The 20,603-nt window shown below is 47.2% G+C and overlaps 1 protein-coding gene across 2 annotated transcripts in view; it reads right to left on the bottom strand.

The window, feature by feature from the left end:
- The window catches only part of CREBBP (CREB binding lysine acetyltransferase), a 126,026-nt gene extending 105,694 nt beyond the window's left edge, over nt 1-20,332 (bottom strand). For both annotated transcript variants that reach the window (XM_078440146.2, XM_078440148.2), the window contains exon 1: nt 19,834-20,332. In XM_078440146.2, coding sequence (XP_078296272.2) covers nt 19,834-19,918 — 85 coding nt within the window. In that variant the 5' untranslated portion in view covers nt 19,919-20,332. The remainder of the gene's footprint in view (nt 1-19,833) is intronic.
- Nucleotides 20,333-20,603: the final 271 nt, after the last annotated feature.

Below are 20,603 nucleotides of genomic sequence, written 5' to 3'. Positions count from 1 at the left end.
ATCAAATAAAATTTTTTTAAAAAAACACATGAAATCAAGGAAAAAGAAAACAACTCTCCAAGGTAACTCAAGTTTTGTTGCCTTCCAGACTCTAGCCACACGCACACGTTTTTATTCCGTATTCTTTTAAGATTTTATTTTTAAGTAATCTCTATGTAGACCCAACGTGGGGCTCCAAGTCACAACCCCAAGATCAAGAGTCACAGTCGCTACCAACTGAGCAAGGAAGGCGCCCGTACTCCACATTCTTAAAAAACAAATAAAAAAACCCAAGAAACCAACAAACCAGTGTGTGTGTGTGTGTGTGTGTGTGTGTGTGTGTGTGTGTGTTTTAATGCAATGCTTCTCAACGTATGAACATGAAAATGAAACTACATCTAAACCAGCAAGTAGGAACCATGATGACAGAGATCGAGTTTCCTTTCTATTTCCCAGGGAGGGGATTAAGAGACGGTGTCAAACACTGTAAATCCTTAGAAGGAAATGAACTCCAAATATTTAATATCTAAAGTTTCGAACAACCTGCAGAAGTTCCCTGACTGGCTCTTCCAAGCGTCTGGAAGCACTTTTCCTAGGAGAGGGCAGCGAGGCCAGGACCAGAGCAGACAAACCTGAACGCATAAACACGGCAGTGTCAGAGCGAGGGTCCCCACTCCGGTGTGAGAATGGGCAACGAGGAAGGAAAAGGAACACCCGTGTCCAAATCCTGGCTGAATCGACCAGCCCCATGTCCCTGAGCAAGCTGCTCCACGTGTGCATCTCACTTCCCTCGAGTGTGAAACAGGGCCGACATCCCAGGGTTATACGAAGAAAGCTGGAACAGGGCACATGCTGGTTTTCTTATTCCATATCGCACAAAAACTTTTAAATATCTTACCTTTAAGGAATCACCCACCATCCTGTCACTCTCAAATTTACCAGTTTGGGGTTGTTGTTTTTTTTAATGGTTTACCATACCTCTACTCCAAATGCACACGCAACTTTGACAAGTGTCACAAGGCAGCATGTCTTGGGCTCACTTTTGGTTTGTACTGGTTTGACACATTTTGTCCACCTTGACCACTTTTCTCATCTTATTTCAGCCCAAACGCATCTCCCAGCCATTCAGCTGTACAAAGAATTGACTAATTCTACTCACGTCCTCACCTACCAGTCCCAACACTTATGAACGTGTATACACCCAAATAGACAACAGTCTATAAAATAAAGACGGCTTGCGGAGGGCCATCCGTACTCACAATACCACCCTTCTCACCATTACTGTCACCGTGTTCCCTATTCTCCAGTTCAAAAAATTGACAACGGAGAGTGAAGAAGGAGAGCCAGGATATTGCAACATACACAGTTATGCTTTCTACACACCACAGTGTCCCAACACAATGGTTGGGCAATACCAATCTGAATCACCGGAAGTTCCTAAAATTCAAGATTGAGTGTTATAACTTCCAGTCCCAGGTAAGTTCCCTTCTCTCTACCAAGTTACCGGGGGACCCAGGAGAGAACAGAGCTGAGGCTGAATGAGACTTATGGGAACATGCTTTCTAGGGGCTCACCTCTCGCAGGAGACTTCTCTGTCACACGGCAAACCCCGCCTGTCATGCCTCTATAGCCAACCGGAATTTTCTCTCTTGGGGCTCTTCAGATGCCACCCTAGAGTCCGTCCCTTTCATTAAGCTGATGTGAGAAAAAGGTAGCTATAGGCTTCCCGGTCTCTGTCACACTCCTACAAAGTTAGGACATCCACAGCATGGAAGGTCTTCATCCAGCATGGTCGCAAGGGATGTTTCACTTCTAGACTGCTCAGAGAAACCCTGCTCCAGGAAACAAGCCCCTCTCAACACTGAAAGACAAGGCATCCTACACATGTTCTAAGATCCATTCTTATCCACCATTATCAGAAGTCAGTATTTCATCTTAAACAAGTAAAGAACTACTATCAGGTACCGTGAAAAAAAGCTCTTCATTTTACAAATCAAATACCAGGTAAGTAGCTGAATCCATCCATCCAGCCTGTAACATCTGAAAACAGTTTTGTTTGAAGAGTCTGATGCAGCTGAGCCAATCATCCACAAAACACATCCTTCCTCAGGTTTTCGAACTCTCCTCTTTCTGTCGGAACACCTTATTTTTTTCCTTTCAATGGCAATCGGGGCCCCAAATTCTCCGACTGGCAGAACTGATTTTTCTTTCGAATGTACACAATCGAGTTGATCAAATCTTGTACTGGCCAGAGGTAGTAACTCTTCTATAGTCGGCAGACATGACTGAGTCTTAAAAGCATACTATCAACTCCCAGTTAAAATTCACAAGGCTTTAAGGACCATGACCGAGGGATAGTGTCTACTCAGTGCCTTGCATAAAATGCTTCTGTGAATCGGCCTCTCTACAAACCCCTTCACGCTGAGGGAATGAGTGAATTACACAGAAGAGTGCCCAAGTTACAGGATACACAGTATCAATTTTAACACTTGCCTTGTGTAGCCAAAGATATAAAATAGTCATCTTAACATTTATGACTACTTTCATAAAAGAGAAACAAAGAGAACAAAATTCAATAATGAATTCTCCCCCGCCCTGCTTCCCCTTCCCGCAGCCTCATCCTGCAGGGGACCAATCAGGTTACTTCTCCCTCCAGCTCCCCCTCGGCATCCATGGCCCTCCATCCCATGGCTGATGTAAAGATTAAACGGCATTAACACAGAATAAGAGATGTTAGCTTGAGGAAAAACCTAAGAGTGAGAGTTTAGACGCTGTTTCATGTTCATGTTTCTCTACTCTCAAGCATGAAACTCCCCTCCCACAGATACCCTGCCTTCCCCACCCACGCCCACGGCTCTCTGCAGCCCTTACTCTCAGTGAAAAAGGTCTGCTTTTGTTTTTCTTTCCGTAATTTCTTTACGTCTCTTTCGGCATTACTCGTACTAGAACTATTCAAATGTTTCTCTTAAATCTTAAGAACGCTCAGCACTTTTATACATCAGCCCTGGAAACTTTTACAAAAAGAATTTTTAATTCCCGAGACAAAACTGGATACAAAAATTAATCCAAACGGGCAAGGCATTCTGAAAAGGCTCATATCTAAAGAGGAGGCAATGACAGAAGGGTAAACACTTTCACAGGGTTCTAATTCTTAGATGATCTGGAGACCATTCGAGACCCCCGTGGCACAGTCATTAATACATTAGTCAGACACTCGCGACGCAGGAGCCACAGCCCGGTGTGGTGAGAAAAGTACCTCGAGGTCTTGATTCAGGCCCATATCTGTCACTTCCTCCTCCTACACCTCCTTACTATTTCCTTAGCTCTAAAATGGAAAAGAAAACGGCACTTCCCTCTAGGATCATTGATGAAAGGATTAAATCGTACAACGTGGATACAGCCCTTAGCCTGACAGGCAATAAGGGTCCCATCAATATTAGTCACTGTCTGTCAGGGCACCATCTTCTGAGGTCGCTGTGAGGACTAAAAGACACATGCACATCAAGGACCTGACACCCCATGTCCGGCACAGGGTTCATGCTCAACAACAGTCCCCTCTCTATGGTAAAGCCCTAACAATGTGTGACAATTCTAGGAGAATTAAAGCTTACTCTGCTTTGAAAATTCATGGGATTGCGTGGATAATGGGACAACTCTTCAACGACGCAGAATTAAAACATTTTTAAAGGAAAAAGAAAGAACACCGTTTTATTAGCATTTAGACCATTACAAATAATTTTTATCTAGGCATTTAAAGACATTCCCGAAAGACTTTTTTTTTTTTTTTTTTTTTTTTTGGTACAATGACTATTAGGAAATAATTAAAGTAAATTCCTTCTAAAATCTTCAGTGATTCAAGCTTTTCATGCAGATACACCACCCACTAATTAGCACAGAATAATGAGGTTTTTACTTCATTCTCAACAGTGATCTTGTATTGAACAAAAAAGTGCTTCCCCTCCTCGGAATCACTATCTGCTCATGAGCCAGAGCAGACTTGGCTGGGGAATCTGCCTCCTCCCGGCCTCCCTATGGTGCGGCTGTGTCCTCGCTCTCGACACTTCGTTCCATTCAGGGCTAACGGGGCTTATTTGAGACTCGAATAAAAGTCAGCCCCCCCAAGGATTATAATGTAACTGAGGGAGACAGGCCATGGACACCAAGTTACAAAGGCAAACTGTTAACACACAAATATCGGATATTACAAGCAAGTGGAGTAAGGGAATGAACGGAAGCAAGAAAGTCTTCAAATGAGAGGCCAACTCTGAGCAGATCTTTAGAAGGAGAAGACGTTGAGACAGGGACACTGGAAATGGGGAGGGGTGGAAGCAGGGAGCTGAGCAGACAGAACAAGCTAGCCACTCTGCTTGCGGTGAGTTTCAACTCCAGCATGGCAGGAGTCCCTCTGCAGGTGTGTGCAGTGATGCAGGAGGGAGGGACCCACTAGAAGGCTCTAATGAAGAATGTCTTTCTGGGGACGATCCACCAGTAATGTGCATTTAAATAATTGCTCATCAGGGACACCTGGGTAGCTCAGTCGGTTTAGCAACTGACTTTGGCTCAGGTCACGATCTCACAGTTTGTGAGTTGAAGCCTGGCATTGAGCTCTGTGCTGACGGCTCAGAGCCTGGAGCCTGCTTGGGATTGTGTGTCTCCCTTTCTCTCTGCCCCTCTCTTGCTCATACTCTGTGTCTCTCAAAAATAAATAAACGTTAAAAAAATAATAATCGCTCATCAGACAGAGCAGAGCATAGGACAAAAAATAAAACCCAAATTCTATTCTCTAGTATAAGTAAGTCTCATGTTAGGAGTTACAATACAATTTAATTTATTAAACCCAAATTTATAGCTAATTTATGGGACAAATATTCATGTTACCGAAGGATCCGCCCAGGGAGACTCTTTTACATGGAAACTTACCCAGGAAGTACTTTTAAATATTTAAATACCATGAACTATACCATCTGAAGCAAGGGGAGGGAAACCAGGGTACCGTAGTAGATAAAACTAACGGAAATAAAACTACAGCACCTTACAAACTACGGTGTAAATCAGAGGGGACATACCTGCTTTATTCATATACTTTTTCAAGAGTAAGTCTACCCAAGAAAGGTAGAGTCTGATGTACATAATTTACTATTAATATCTGAGCATTTTCTTTTTTCATTCACAAATGCATTTCATGGTTACTTTGCTTCAAGTACCAAGAAATCTTGTTTCAGGGCGCCTGGGTGGCTCAGTAGGTTGAGCATCCAACTTCGGCTCAGGTCTTGACCTCACGGTTCTTGAGTTCGGCCCCGCGTTGGGCTCTGTGCTGACAGCTCGGAGCCTGGAGCCTGCTTCCCATTCTGTGTCTCCCTCTCTCTCTGCTCCTCCCCCGCTCACGCTCTCTTTCAAAAATAAACATTAAAAAAAAAAATCTTGTTTCACCAAATGTTTGCTGTTTACCTTCCCCTTAAAGAACCCAAGACAGTCCTGACTGAAAGTCCTGTCACGCTGGACCTCAATCACCAGAGTCCTGGAATGGCAGCCGGCCTCCTGGCCTCGCTCGATGAGCTTTACAAGCTTACAAGCTCCAAGTGCTGTGCCCAGAGGGCTAGGACAATTTAAGTTTCCTAAACGTGGTTTACGTGCTGACCCCCTGAAGGGAAGAGATTTTAAGCCTTCCTAAGACAAAGGCGGGACAGAAGATGCTGTCACAGCAGCGAACCACCACTGGACCAACCGTAATTCACTCAGCAGATTCTCAACTGTAACCAGATGGTCTGGAGCAGAGGGAGCAGAAAGAGGTTCACTGTTCTCCACCACCACGGCTGAGGAGCACCCAGAGCCAGGGGGGCAGGGGGGCTTAGCCAGCTGCCTATCCGCTCTGCAACTCAATTAATAATCTGGGGGAGGGGGGGAGCCACCTGGGTGGCTCGTGTGAATGTCTGACTCAATTTCAGCTCAGGTCATGATCACAGGGTCATGGGATCGAGTCCCGCGTCAGGCTCCGTGCTGAGCATGGAGCCTGCTTAAGACATTCTCCCTCTCTCCCTCTCTCTCTCCCTCCCTCCCTCCCCCCCCCCTTTCTACCCCCACCCCCCGCCCCTCTCCCCAACTCACGCTGTTTCTAAAAAAGAGAAAAAAAGAAAAGTCCTGGAAGAGGAGGAATATAGGGTGCTGTGCTAGCATCCAACGTCTGCAGAAGCAAGCCTAGACTGCAGGTGCCAAGCTGCCTCAGACTATCTGGCTACAGCATGAGTAACAAGCAAGGGACATCGGAGACCAGTCCTCTGGCCCAAATGCTGGGAGATATAGCAGGCAGGCAGCAACACCAAGACAGGAGAAAGGGGGAAAGACCGCTGTCTGGACTTGGGAGGTGTCAGCGTACAGGATATAAAAGTGTGTGGGCCTAGGAGAGCCCGTAACAGGAAATGAATACACGAAGTCCAAAAAGTACACCAACATCCAGACAAATGAATATCATTCAGCACCACAAGACAAGACACAGAGGAACCTTAAATGTGTATTACTAAGTAGAAGGAGCCAATCTGAAAAGGCAACATACTACATGGTTCCAACTGTAGGTCATTCTGGAAAAGGCAAAACTATGGAGACAATAAAAAGGTCAGTAGTTGGGGGGGGGGGGTGGTGAACAAGTGGAGCCGGCAGGGGATGGGGGCGGTTTAGGGCAGTGAAAATACTCTGTATGATATTATAATGATGGAAACATGTCAATTAAGCATCCAACTTTGGCTCAGGTCATGATCTCCCGATTCACAGGTTCAAGCCCAGCGTGGGCTGTGCTGACAGCTCAGATTCCATGTCTCCTTCTCTCTCTGCCCTTCCCCTAGTCACACTCTCAAAAATAAATAAACATTAAAAAAATTTAATACAAGTTAAAAAAAATAAAAAATAATAAAAAAAAGAATGCACAACACCAAGAGTGAACCCTTGAGTAAAGTGAGTATGAGCGTCCGAGTAGGTTTATCGACTGTAACAAACACGCGCTAAGGGGGGTGCCGTGCGTGTGGGGGCAGGGCGTATATGGGAAATCTTTGTACCCTCTCCTCAATGTTGCTGTGAACCTGAAACTGCTCTAAAAAAAAGTCTTAAAGGGAAAAACACACACACATGATAAAATTATAGCTAAATCCCAAGCGACTGAGAAATACAGAATCATGGAGAATCACAAGCTAAAGAATTACCTGAGTGTCCATCAACTAGACAAAATTAATAAGTAACAGAGACAAAATATCCAGTGATGTCTACGATGGATCTGAGTGTGCTGCTTTTCAAGCTTTAAGAATCCACCAACATACAAGCCCTTGAAGGACAATTTGATGATACGATCAAAATTACAATGCATATTCCTTTTAACCATTAATTCCTTTTTAGGAATCTGTTCCATAGACATACACATAATCGCAGGGCTGTTCATTAAAGCACTGTTTGAGAGGAAACAAGACTGGAAATAACCTAAGTGTCCACCTGGGGGGAGCAGATGAAATCAGTTATGGCCCATCTCATATAATGGATACTATGGAAAGGGATAAGGAAGCTCTTCAGGGGCTGCTATCTGCAGGTCTGCAACAATGTGAACAGTTTGTTTCCTTACTGTAAGGTAAGGTAAGAAGGAAAGGCAGAAAGGGGGCAAAGGAACTAAGAACAGCGTCTGCCTGAAGAGAGAAACCGTGGAGGAGAGCACAAGCTACTCGCAGCCGTTACCTGCGGCACTAGGTAGAGGGAGGGAGGCTTTCACTCTACAGCTGCGTGTCCTCTCATTTTTGAACCATGCGAAGGAACTATTCGTTTAAGTAATTAAAGAAATTGATTTTTTTTTGTCGGGCAGCCCCTGGGGTGTCCAGGCCCCGGTGATTAGCTCGAGCCCAGATGATAACACCTGGAACACTTCCAGTTGGAGCGTCTGCAGTTTGAAGATCAAACCTGAAATGGGTTCAATATTAGTGTAAAATAGTTTTAGTGTTCACATGAGCTTAAAAGACAAAAGAAAAAGCACTTTAAAGAGGGACTTTCCAAAAACTACTATTTTTTTTCCTAAAGGAACGTGACGATCTACATATAACATTTTGTAGCCAACGTAATGGTAAGATAGATGTTGCTCACGCTGGGAAAGCTGACATTATTTTAAAATAGTCAAAGAAACATCAGGTGGCTGTCAGGTCCTGCAGCTTCTAGCACATCTGTGAAGAAACCTCTACTTGAAAGATTCTCTTAAAATCAGAGCTTGTGACAAAGCAAGTGATGACTGGACATCACTCTAAACACAATCACATTTTCCTGTCTCTGGATGGCGCCTCTAAGTTAGTCTGCACTTGCTCAAGTCATTTGTGCTACAGGTCCAGAGATCTGTAACAGAATTAGACAAATCTCCACTTCTCACCATTTGATAGATTCTCCTAACCACAAATACTAAAGATGTTTTGCTTTGGATGTGATTTACTCTTTCACTAGTTTTGTGATGCAGGTATTATATTTCTGGATTTTTTTTTTTTCAGCATCAAGAAGACTATGAAGTGCAAAGCAGAGACCCCCCCCCCACCCCCACCCCGAACTATCTTCAGTCCCCCATTCCCAAGAAAAACAATTTCTAGAGATTCCTTCTGGAAGTTTAAGTACACACACTTTTTACTCCTAAAAAGGATCTAATTATTATGTATGTTTTCCATCCTTTCTTATTTAATAACTCTCAGACTTCTCTTCCTTTTGAAGGGAAGATCACTTTCCCTTCCCCAAACCAGCAACAGCAGGCAACTCAGCCGCTCTCCTCCTGAAGTACCTTTCGGCCACCGTAGTGTTTTGCGATCTCTAGGTTGATTAACTAAAGTAATGAAGAGACCTGGAGTGAACGTGAATATTCTTAGAAGTCCTACCAAACAAGAGACTGATTTTTTACTGTATCCTCTTGTGTACAAACAGGTTGTTAAGCTAGAGACACATGTATATCATCAACTAATAAGGCAGGTAATCAAAACCACAGGTTTTAGGAATCCTTTCCAGAAACTGGGTAACTATAAACCAGGTGTGAACTGGCTGCATGACGGGATGTGCAACATGACAACAGTAACAGAATCTCCGACAGTCTTCAGGTGACATGAAATTCATTTTTACTAACGTTTTTACTAAACCTTAGTTAAACTAAAGTTTTTACTTTAACTGAAGTTTAAACTTCAATTCTCAGTTATGGTATATAAACTCTAAAATCGTTTTATGTTAAGTACAGCACCAAAATATTTTACCATAAAAAAAAAAAAAAAAAAAGGATTTTTAGAATGAAGCCTGCTCTTCAAATATCAGTATTGCCAAGAGCTCTGAGACATTGATCAGTCTGGGGCCACCTACCGTGGAGCAACACGTGAGCTGTGCCACATACAGGAACAAGCAAGAGAGAGCACGGGCTCCCACCTGTACAGTATGCTCTAGAATGGCCCAGAAGGTTGGGGATTCCGAAGGCAGGAGAGGGAGGCCTTCCCCAAACCTTCTTCTGTGCCATTTCCAAGTTTGGGCTCTATGAATATGTTACCCACACTCTCAAAAACAGTTTTTTAAAAAACTTTTTCAAGAAAATTATGTTTGTGCAAAAATCTCCTAACAAATTAAGTACACGAATTGTGATTCGTGGGGCTTCTCCTCTCACAAACCCGGCTTGTGGGGAGGGAAGGCAGCTGTCAGCTCTCCTGCAGACAGGAACCTGGATGAAAAAATACACCCTGGGAAAAGCTGATCTAGATTTCTGAGAACCAATCACAGTAGCTTCCTCCAACTACCCTGGATGCAACGGGTTTCTAAAAGTTTGTATTGTTTTCAAACCCTAAAAGGATGATCTGGACTCCCTGGTCTGGCACCAGGAGCTGTCTACACCCTTACCTTGCCTTCAGGTGCCCAGACCGACGCCCCCACCCCCAAGGTGGTCCTTCCTCTGAGCAGTTTCCCTGACCGCCCGTCCCCGGGGCCCCGCATCCTCCCAGCACTGATCAGACTGTGTGATCAGACAGGCACCCATGGGCCGCTGGACCACCGTTCTGCGGGAGCACCACAGACGAGCGGTATCCCACACATATTAAGCACGTATCTCTGATCCGAATTACCTAAGCATTTAAATCTCTGAGTAAAAGGATGAGGTGGGACAGCAGAGCCTGGCCCAGGCCCACCCAACACCCGGCGCAGGGCCACCCTAGCAGTCTCCGCCTCTCAGAAGCAAGACCGCGTGGCCTCTACACGGTAGCCCAGTGAGTATACACTAAAGATAAAACCGGCTTTTGCAAAACTGTTGTTACACACTCAGGGGTTTGGAACATGCTTCCAGACCTTCACAATGGCTACTTATGCTGTTCCCTACACCCGGAACGGTACTCCCCACTCCCATCTCCTACTCATCTTCAGGTCTCCATGCTAACGTCACTTCCCCCAGAAGGCCTTCCAAGACCTTTCGGAAGAGACCGTCCTGTGCCTGCATCGTGCAAGGGACCATCACCTCCCCTCCTAGGTACTCAGTCACACCTGACCACAGTGGCCTCCCACGAAGGCAGACACTGGACTTGGACTCGTGTCACAGTGTCTCCAGGACCAACGCCACAGTGCAATAAGTATTTTCTAAAGGAGAAAAAAATCCTAAATCTAAAACAACAAATATTTTTCCAAGCGTCTTTAAAAACTGGTCCCTTTGAAGGGCGGTCATAAATACCTTCAAGAAAACCATGAACAAACGAGAGAAGTACGTGTCCTCAGGGCTGTGCTGTACAACACAGCAGCCAGGAGCCACAGGCGGCTGTGTACATTTACATTAATTAAAATTAAATTTGAAATTTAGCTCCTGAATCACATTAGTAACAATTTACTCAACAGCCACAAGCTGCCAGGGACTCCGGCACTGGGCCGTGTGGCTACAGAACGTGTGTGTCATCATCACAGATAAAGTTCTACTGGACGGTGCGTAGAGGCTATCATGAGAACACTGGCATTTCAAACAGAGGGAATGGCCAAATCTACTCTCTTACTGTTGGGAAGAGATCAGTTTTTCCTTACACTTTCAAAGACTGAGAAAGTCACCAGTGCAAGCGGAAATAGCCAACTATCTCCCAATAATTCAAATGACTCTCTCACAGACTTTTAAAGAGAAGTTCAACCCTGGGCAGACTGTGCTCTTCAAAAAAACCCAATCCCACTATGAGTAAGAGGCATAACGACAACAGCACAGAAAATCTATCAGTACTTCATTACTTTGTGTCATTTTCAATGAAAGTTATTTACTAAATAAAAGGTAAGTAAGATTTAACGTAAAGGCACAAATTCAGAGGAAAAGCTCTTTGTCCACCATGGGGCAATTTTTAGTGGCCAAACCCACAAATCACCACACCCAAAATACCTAGGAGAATGGCAAACAGTACACTCCACTGAAACAATTTCCTATGATAGAATCTGTAGAAGAGAAAATCCCCACAATTCAGCAAAAAGCTGAATCTGTTCCTTTCCAGACCAGAGGGAGCCGACCCAGTGGGGAGATTAAACTTCACCGACATCCTTCCCACCAATCAACCTGACTAAACTGCATAGTGATCCCAAGGCCATTTTCTCCCCTAACTCTGTTTTCTGAAAAAGAAAGATTGTTTTTACGATTCCTCCATACTTGCTTTTCCTTTTTCACTAAGTCCTAACCTAAATCAAGTCCTTGTTCTGAAACAATACTAGAAAAACAATTCCGTTTCCACTTCAATTTTCCAATACAGAATAGTTTTTAACTTCAAACACAGACTGAGCAAAGTGTGTCAAACTATCACCTCGTCTGTAGGATTCCCAAACCCCAGCCTCTAATTCATTCTTTTGCAAGACTGCCAGACCCCACTCACACCAGCCCTGGTGGGAGAGAGAAATGGGGGGGAGGGCGGCACTTTCCCATTTATTCGGCAAGAAATTTCATGGATCCAGTTCTGGGTCAGGCTGCTCACCTGTATCATCCCAATGCCCACCGGCTCAAGGAGAAGGGTATGTCTAATGGTTTCCCACACAGTTAAACACCAGTAACAGCTGCGGCAACCTGCTAGACACCAGGAACCATAGTCGCCCAGTATGCAAAACCGATCAAAGTGAAAAAGGAAAACTCTAGGGGGGAAAAAAGTCCCTCTTACAGGCGAGACCCCCAACCCACCCCCCCACCCCCCTCCGAGCTCAAATGTAAAGTCACAAGCCCAAGTTGCAGAGCTGATAAGCCGGGAGCTGAGACTCTGTCCACACTGAGCGAGGCCCGGGTGCCTTCCTTACTACCATGCTGCCCGCCTCCCAGTATAAAAAGCTCTGACATTTCCTTCAACTCTGAGTCATGGTTAGAAGGTTCTACTTTTAATCAGGTGACAAATACTCAAAATATTTTAATCCAAAGGAACTGGGTCAAGCTTTTATAGCCCATAATTGTCAAAGCAAACCCTAATTATTTAACAGATTTCTATAGTTCCGAATGTCATCATTCAGTTTGTAATCAAATATCAGATACTCCTTTATTGAAATATTGCACAAGTCTCTCATAACATATAGTTTTTTTTCTGGTTATTTCATCGGTTATTCGAACCACAAAGTGAAAATATGTCTAAGTGGTACCGCTTTGATTTTAAAAAATCCAAAATATTTGGGGGGTAGTGCAGAGGGAAGCCTTTGAATTATAAAAAGAATCTGCTTTACAAGAGAATCGTGCAATGCCACTGAACAGCTTACAACTATTAAGGACCTACTACTGTACCCAATGTGGCACAGGTGTATCAGAAAGACTGGCAAGTTAAGAGATTTTCAAACAGCAGCAGATGGGACACCTAAGAACAGGAAAGTCAGATAAAATCAGGTGAAATTTTTTCACCATTAGATTTTACTACTGTTAGCGACGGTTCCAGTAAACATTCCTGTGATTGATTAATGGAAACGAAACACGGGGGAAACTGTCACACGGGATGAAATTCCTGTCTGTCCAATGGGAAGGTTTAAAAAGAAAGGAATCCAACTTTTAGACACAGAGCTCAGAGACAGCCCTGCTTCCCCAATTTAGAACCGGACACACCCTGAAGGCAGTTCTTCAGAGGCAGCAACAGTCACCCCTTATACTGTCTAAAATCCTGGGGGAAAAGGAGCCGCCTCCGCTTCAGTGCGTGCCTTCTGTGCGCCCGCTCCCGTGTCTGAAGAGACTCGTGGCTGGTCAAGTCCAAGCCGAGCTGGGCAACCTCTGCTCCGCTCCCACGGGCCCGCACGCCGGCACGGTCAGGCGCTCCCGACAGCGGACCCCAGCCCCCGCGGCAAGTCGACGGCAAAAGCCCCTCAAAGGGCACTGACCGCCCCAAGGGCTTAGATTTCCCTGTCAGTGATGTACTGCGATATGACAATATTCCCAAAAGCCAAGTTTAAGACTGAGCTGGGCAAGTGTGGCGTCCCTTCCCCAGTCAAGGCAGGCCGCAGATGACCACGCCAACCCTGAGGAGCCCGCCCAGCAAGCGTGGGATGGCATTTCTAAGGCGGGATGCGCCCCCAGGCAAAGGCCTGAGTGTGGGCTGGGGAACAGCAGGCACACAGGCTGAAAACCAGAGCGCGTGGCCCAGAGTTTGAGAGCTTACAAGAGACCGTCTGGGACAACCAGAGGACTTCAGTAAGCGCCACGGGCCGCGGATCATACCCAGAGGCCATGCACGATGACACTCACGGAGACAAAACTGCTCCGAGTGGCCAAAGAGCTTTTCCCAACATGACGGAAGGCAAGGACACCGGCGGGCTTCCCCAGCGGCCCGGTTCTCCGCTCTGGCTCCGTAGGGGAGGCCCGGGAGGCACCAGACTATGCGAGCGGAGGGCCCACCAGGCTACTCCTGGTGTGTGCTTCCCTTGGCCAAGCTCCTTACCGGTCCCCAGGATGTGGCTCAGGTGCCCCCCCATCTAGACATCCAGCCGTGGGCTTCTGCACACAGTGGCGTTCAGCGAAGAACAGATGAACACATAAAGCCCTCTTCAGATTGCCCGGACTCATGTATTTTGGCAGTTGATAGCATTTTGTATTCTTTTCTCGAGTTTTGCCTCCAAGTCTTATTTTGCTGACAGTTCTAAGCTACTCAGAGCCATCGATCAGAATCCTCTGTATACTGCTACTACCTAGTGGTACTGCCAACTCAACTGTTGTTACATACACAGTAAAGAAACACAATCACATATTCATTTGCTGCTCAAAAGCGTCCACAAAATAGGCTTCAAACGAGTTAAGAATTTTCAAAACACATCACACCGCCTAAGTTTTTGCAATTTTAAACTTTCATGGTCCTCCTGTTTCTATTAAAAAAATATATATAATTGGGGGCTCCTGGGTGGCTCAGTGGGTTGAGCATCCAACTTTGGCTCAGGTCATGATCTCACGGTTCATGAGTTTAAGCCCCACGTCGGGTTTGCTGTCAGCCTTCAGCACAGAGCCTGCTTTGCATCCTCTGTCCCCCCCACCCCCCACCTCTCCCCGACCTCATGCTCTCTCAAAAACTAAAAAAACATTTTAAAAAATTATATATATATATATATATATACACACATATATATGTACATATATACACATACACATGCGCACACGCACACACACACAAACAGGCGCCTGGGTGGCTCAGTTGGTCAAGTGTCCGACTTCAGCTGAGGTCATGATCAAGTGGTCCATGGGTTCAAGCCCCTGCATCAGGCTCTGTGCTGACAGCTAAGAGACTGGAGTCTGCTTCAGATTCTGTACCTCCCTCTCTCTCTCTGCCCCTCCCCTGCTTGCACTCTCTCTGAAAAATAAATGTTAAAAAACTAAAAAATATATATACACACATATATATGTATATATCATATACATGTATATATATGTATATACATATCACGTACATCGTATACATGTGTATATATGTATATATATGTATATATGTGTGTGTGTGTGTGTATATATAAATAAAGATGGAAACAAAAAACAACAGTCTTGACTACAGAATTCTCTCCTATATCCTGAGCGTGTTACACAACAGATCTGCCTGCTCGTGAGCCTGCAAGGATGCATGCATGTGGCTACTGTGACTTCCAGGTCCGTCGACAAACAGGCTGCTGGTCCAATGACAGGAGCACTTTCAGTTAGCCAGGACTACGGGGCACACCCACTTTTCAGAAGAGAAAATCGAGGATCTTCAGAGCATTAATCCCGCATTCCATCAGTGTCCCACACTGTGACCCCAAGAGCCAAATCCCTGGCACTAACAAAAGTTACTAGTTTTACTGGCACAAAGCCACACCCACACGTGTACGTACTGTCCGGGGCGGTTTTCATGCTGAAATGGCAGTGTTGAGTAGTTATCACAGAGACCATATGTCATGCAAAGCCAAAAATATGACCTGTGGCCCTTTACAGAGTGTCTGTCGATCCCTGTATTCCATAAGAACGGCTTCGGAACCGTGCAAACTACAGACCCGCTCTCCAAGACTCAGAGCCCGGCAGCAGCTAAGGCTCTGGAAAGGTCTGCAGTAAAGCTCCTCAGCTATTCCGGGTCTCTTATGAGCACAAAACCTTTTTAGAGAAACACTTCTCTGCATGCCTTCTAGTTTCTTGGAATACACTCGAAACGCTGGCTTCGACGGAAGATCGAAGAGGTGGTGTCCCCACTGTCATCCAAGAACCAAAGTGGCTTAAAGCAAGTTCTGCTAATCTTGAACAGCTCACAATAAGGTACATTTCATCCTAACCAGGAAAGGCATACTTTGGCAAAATCGTTTTTAACTCTTTAGTTCTCAAACACACAAAGTAAAAATACAAAGTCAGCACTTACACAGCCCCCAGTGATCACATACTGTCACACGGCCACAGTGGCTACAAGTTAGAAGTCGTAAAAATAGCCTCCAACGGAGCCTCCGTCCCTGTACAAGTCTCTGTCCCTTGTTTCCATGAGGTTTAAGAGGTGGAGGCTCACGCTCAAGTGTCAAGCAGGAGTGATTCTCCGCTGTCCCAGTGGGCTGTACTGGGAGGCACCCCTGTCATCGTGCTTATGATGTACTTACCCATCATCATCCCTGAGCAACTCCGACGGTGCACCGTTCTGGCCCCTCGGCTATCCAAAAGCCCCTACTTTTCTAACATGTGTACAAGTAAGCAAAGTCGAAGCCTCCACAAAAGCTTACGCTTCCTATTTAGCCAGAACTCAACCAGAGGGGAGAGGGAGCACCTGCCCTGCTACCCTGGTGGGAAGAACACACCCTGCGCCACCTCCTCCTCCAAGAGCTGGTGACGGCCTTCCCCCAAAGATTCACCGCATCTGCTGGAGTTGCAGTACTCAATCCTGCCACGTACCGCAAACTCCTGAATCCACGATCGAGCGAATGTCATGTTTATGGATGCAGACGTACAAAATGAATGGACACAACTGTGCACTTGAATCAGCCAGGTTTGGTCCTGGTTTCGCCCTTTGTGCTGTTGCTTGGGCAGATCACCTCGCTCAGGTCTGGTTCCTTACCCAGAAGCGGCAGGAAGAGCATCTTCCCGTCCTGCCTCACGGGATGCGGCGAGGACCATGGTGAGGTGGGGGAAGAAGGACACTGGAAGCAAAGCACTACACATACATGAAAGACCATCATTTTGTTGTACAAGGTACTTTGGTTGGTGACTGTATTTACCCCAAACTTTTTTTTAATACGATTTCCTGTTGCATTTAAAGGGATTCACATCATAAAGTGTAATACAACTCCTTAGGAACACTTCAACAGCACAGGATGAAACAGATCTGTGTTCAATTTTCCGAAGACAGACTTAAAAAACTTTCAACCTACTAGTCTATTTGTCGTGTGTAAATCTGGCTTCAATAAAGCTGACCAAAAAAAAAAAAAAAAAAAAAAAGTCTACTGCTTGCTTGGATATCTATTTCCCCTTCACTGTTAAATCACGAATCCCTGCTGTTGAAACACACTAATATGCTGTTCTAATCAGGACGTATTAAATAAAGACGTTTCCAAAACACCCAGCTAACTACACACTGGAAACACACAGACCTACCTCTTAACGATGGGCACCAAGTAAAGGAAGACTACATTTGTGCGAAAGCGTTGAAGGCATCAGCGTAAAACAGGAAAATGCTACATCTCGTAACATTAAACCCAGTGCTGCTCCAGCGCTGAGGTTTGGGGGAGACCAGCAGCACTATTTTTCCTTCTTCCACTTGCTACCTTCCTTTGGGGCACCGTCTCCAGTCCCATATCACCTCGGCATACCCTCCGCAGGAGCCTTCCCTGACCTCCTCAGCCTTCAGAGACCCCTCCTACCTGTCATCAGAGGCAACGACATTGAACAGAGATGTCACCTTACCTCACTGGCATGTTTTACGCACCCCCACGTCCTCCCCGCTAGACTGCAAGCACCCTGCAGGGAGCACCTGGCTGGTAAGCTCCCCAGGCCGGACCCCACAGACACATACCGCATCGTGGCAGTCCAAATCACTCTCATGCCACCGAGGCCTCCTCCTGCTGCTGCTCCTAACCCCTCAGTGCCCCCCAAGCACAGAGCTCCCCTCACTCACATTTTATGCAGACACAGGAAACACACCTTGCTGCGCCTGGCCCAACTTTCTCCTGGGAACCTCAAAAACACATCCCATCACTAAGACGAGGCTGAGTCTCTTCCTACTGTCCCATCTAACCCAATGCCTTTACTCCTTTGATGGTACATAATGAAATTCCTTTGGTCCTTTATTTGCTTAATATATATCCTTAAGATGTCTGTCTCAGACTAGTAGTTATGGGAGACATGGCTGTACCTCGTTTAATGTACTCGGTGATGATCCCTTCCTTGGCCCCACGCTAACAGACTCTTGCACGATAACGTGACGTGATGAATGTATAACCAAGGGGACTCGACATCAAGTATGATCATGAACTTTATCCTTAAATGATTTACATTAGAGCTATCAAAAACTTTTTTTGTTCCACATTTGGAAAACAGCAAGCCCTCATGCCTTAGGAGGATCAAAACTGGAAAGGAAGGGGGGGCGGGGAAGCGGCCTAGAGGGAAAAATCCTTCCCGATAAACTTTGTGATTAGCAACACATCAAGCAAGTAGGTGACCATCCAAGAGCAGAACTAGCCAAAAAGGCCATTCTTTGGGTTCCATCTTGGAAACCGCTAAATGCATACAGTTGGACAAGCCTTTCTGTGAGTCTTGTTAGTAATTTATCCCTCCATAAAAAACAAAATCTGCAATAACCTCATTCAACAATAGGAAAACTGCAAAGCCATTCAAAAAGTTACCTCTCTCAGAAGGCAAGCTTCAAAGCTGAACTTGCCTGGCATAATCTATCTTTCATACAGTTAAAGACTTTTCACTAAAACATAGCAAGATTAAAAAAGCAAAATCTGTTCTGCAGTAAAAGGCTGTTTCCACATTTCTTACTTCAGAGAAGTTGATGTGACAAAGTAACTCTTTGTCAACTCTTTACCAATTAATAAAGTATTATTAGTGACTTTCCGGTCCCAAGAAACTTATCTACTCCCCCTGCCAGCTCCATCATTTAAGAAATTTCATTTAAACTAGGCAAGAATCTCCTTACGGCAGATTTTTTTTTTTTTATCATTTCTCTCACTCCTACAGTAATATTCTAGGAACTGTACTAAAACTGAAGCCACAAAATTCAAGTTTTGTTTCAACAGAAGAGACTTTTTAGACCATTACTAGAAATATGCCGGTGGCCACAGAAATGTTTGCACAAGTGGAGCAGCTGTGTCTACGGCAAAACCGAAGGCATTGCTGCAGCAATATAATTCAATTTGGATCCATTCATTATAAACTGATTTTCAGATGCTGCTACTGCGAGACCCTACTGGAGAAATGCAGGCTGCGCTGGAGACAGAACTGTTCGCAGCAGCGCACAAGTTTTTACTGCAAAGGAGAGGCTCTGAAAGAGGAAATCCAACTCGATCATAACGCTCCCGTGAACCATCCCAGAAGAGCCCAGAATTGTTAAATGAAGAGAAATTAAAATACTTCTCTTGGGCAACGGATGGGATTACCTCAGAAAGTTTTCAGGGATGCTGTTGCAAGGAATGTTTTATTGAACCTCCTGCCAAAAAAATTTTTTTCTGGAAAAACTGCAATTCCGACATTCCTTAACAGAATTTTTTATACATCTACACTGTAAAAGCCACAAGGGCTCAAGTGGAGATTGCAGCCCAAGACGATCTGCTATTTAACTTTCTTTTCAGGTTATACCTCTGAAATTAAACACACCCCAGCAACTTTGAGGACGTCCCGCTACCGATGTTCGGGGTGGGGAAAACGTTACGACTTACACGATCAAACAACGAGAGTTTTCAAGGTAACTGCTAAACAATGTCTTCCCAAGGAGCACATTCCAAGAAACTTCTAAGTCGTAACTCCCGGGCTGGCTGCTGCTACGACAGCGCTGCGCACTGTGCTACTAGCTCAGAAAACACTTTGGGTGCCCCCCCCCCCCTGCTTTGCACTTTTTCCTTCCCTAACCAAGAAACGTACCCTCTTGCTGTCATCCCTCCAGGCAGCCCCGCGGGAGCCGACGCACGGAGGCACGGGGAAGCGCGTGGAATCCCCGCGAAGACCACCAGCACGCTCCACTTTACTTTTCCTCCGCCCAAGTACCGCTCGCTTTCGGCGCGCGGGGGGCCTCCCCAACTCCGGGCCGGCCGGGAGCGCCGGGACAGGGCCGGCCCGCTCGGGCCCCGGCGCAGTCCGGCGACAAACTTCCCCCTCGGCCGGCCCGCCGGGGTCCCGGGAGGCGGCCGCGCCGGCCTGCGCCTCCGGGAGGGTCTCCCGGCCGCTCACCTGCGGGTGGGGTCCCCGCCCCCCGTCCGCCCCCCCCCCCCCCTCACCTGTGCTGTCATTCGCCGAGAAGCCGGGCGAGCTGAGTTTGGCTCGTTTGGGGTTGGGCGGTCCGTCCAGCAAGTTCTCGGCCATTTTCACCTGCTCGCGGAAACAGCCCCGAGCGCGAGCGGCCGGGCCGGCAAGGGCTCCCGGGCAGGGGGGTGGGCGCCGGCCCCGGCCGGCTGCGAGGGGAGAGGAGCGAGCGCGAGCCGCGAGCCGCGAGCGAGCGCCGAGGGAGAGGGAGGGCGCAGGCCGGGTGGGGGAGGCGGCGGCCAAATCTCAGCCACAGCAACAGCGCCCCGCAGCGCTCACCGCCCGCCCCCGGCCGCCGCCGCCGCCGCCGCCGCCGCCGGCCGCGGCCCCCTCATCCCCTGCCCGCCTCCCGAGCGCGACACTCCGCGGCGGGGGCGCCCCGGCGGCCCGGCCGCCCCCCCGGGCCCGGCTGGCAGCGACGGCGCCCGGCCGGGCGGCTCAGGCAGTCCCCGGGAACATGGTGCCGCCGCCGCCGCCGCCGCGCCGCCGCCTCGCTCCCCCCCCCCCCGCGCCCCACTTAATTAATTCGCTCGCGGCCCGACGACCGGGGGGCTCCGGGCTCCGCTCCCCGCCCGCGGCCCGCCGCCGCCGCCGCCGCCGTGAGGAAAAACAATGCGCGAAGCGGGGCCGCCGCCGCCGCCGCCGCCGCGGCCCCCCCACCCCCCGTTCCGCCGCCGCCGCCGCCGCCGCCGCTGCCGCCGCCGCCGCCGCCGCCGCGGCTCCGGGAGGCCGAGCCGAGAGGCGA

Source organism: Panthera onca, chromosome E3, assembly GCF_046562875.1.
Source record: "Panthera onca isolate mPanOnc1 chromosome E3, mPanOnc1 haplotype 2, whole genome shotgun sequence".
Taxonomy (NCBI): Eukaryota; Metazoa; Chordata; class Mammalia; order Carnivora; family Felidae; genus Panthera; species Panthera onca.
This window is presented reverse-complemented; position numbering and strand designations above follow the sequence as displayed.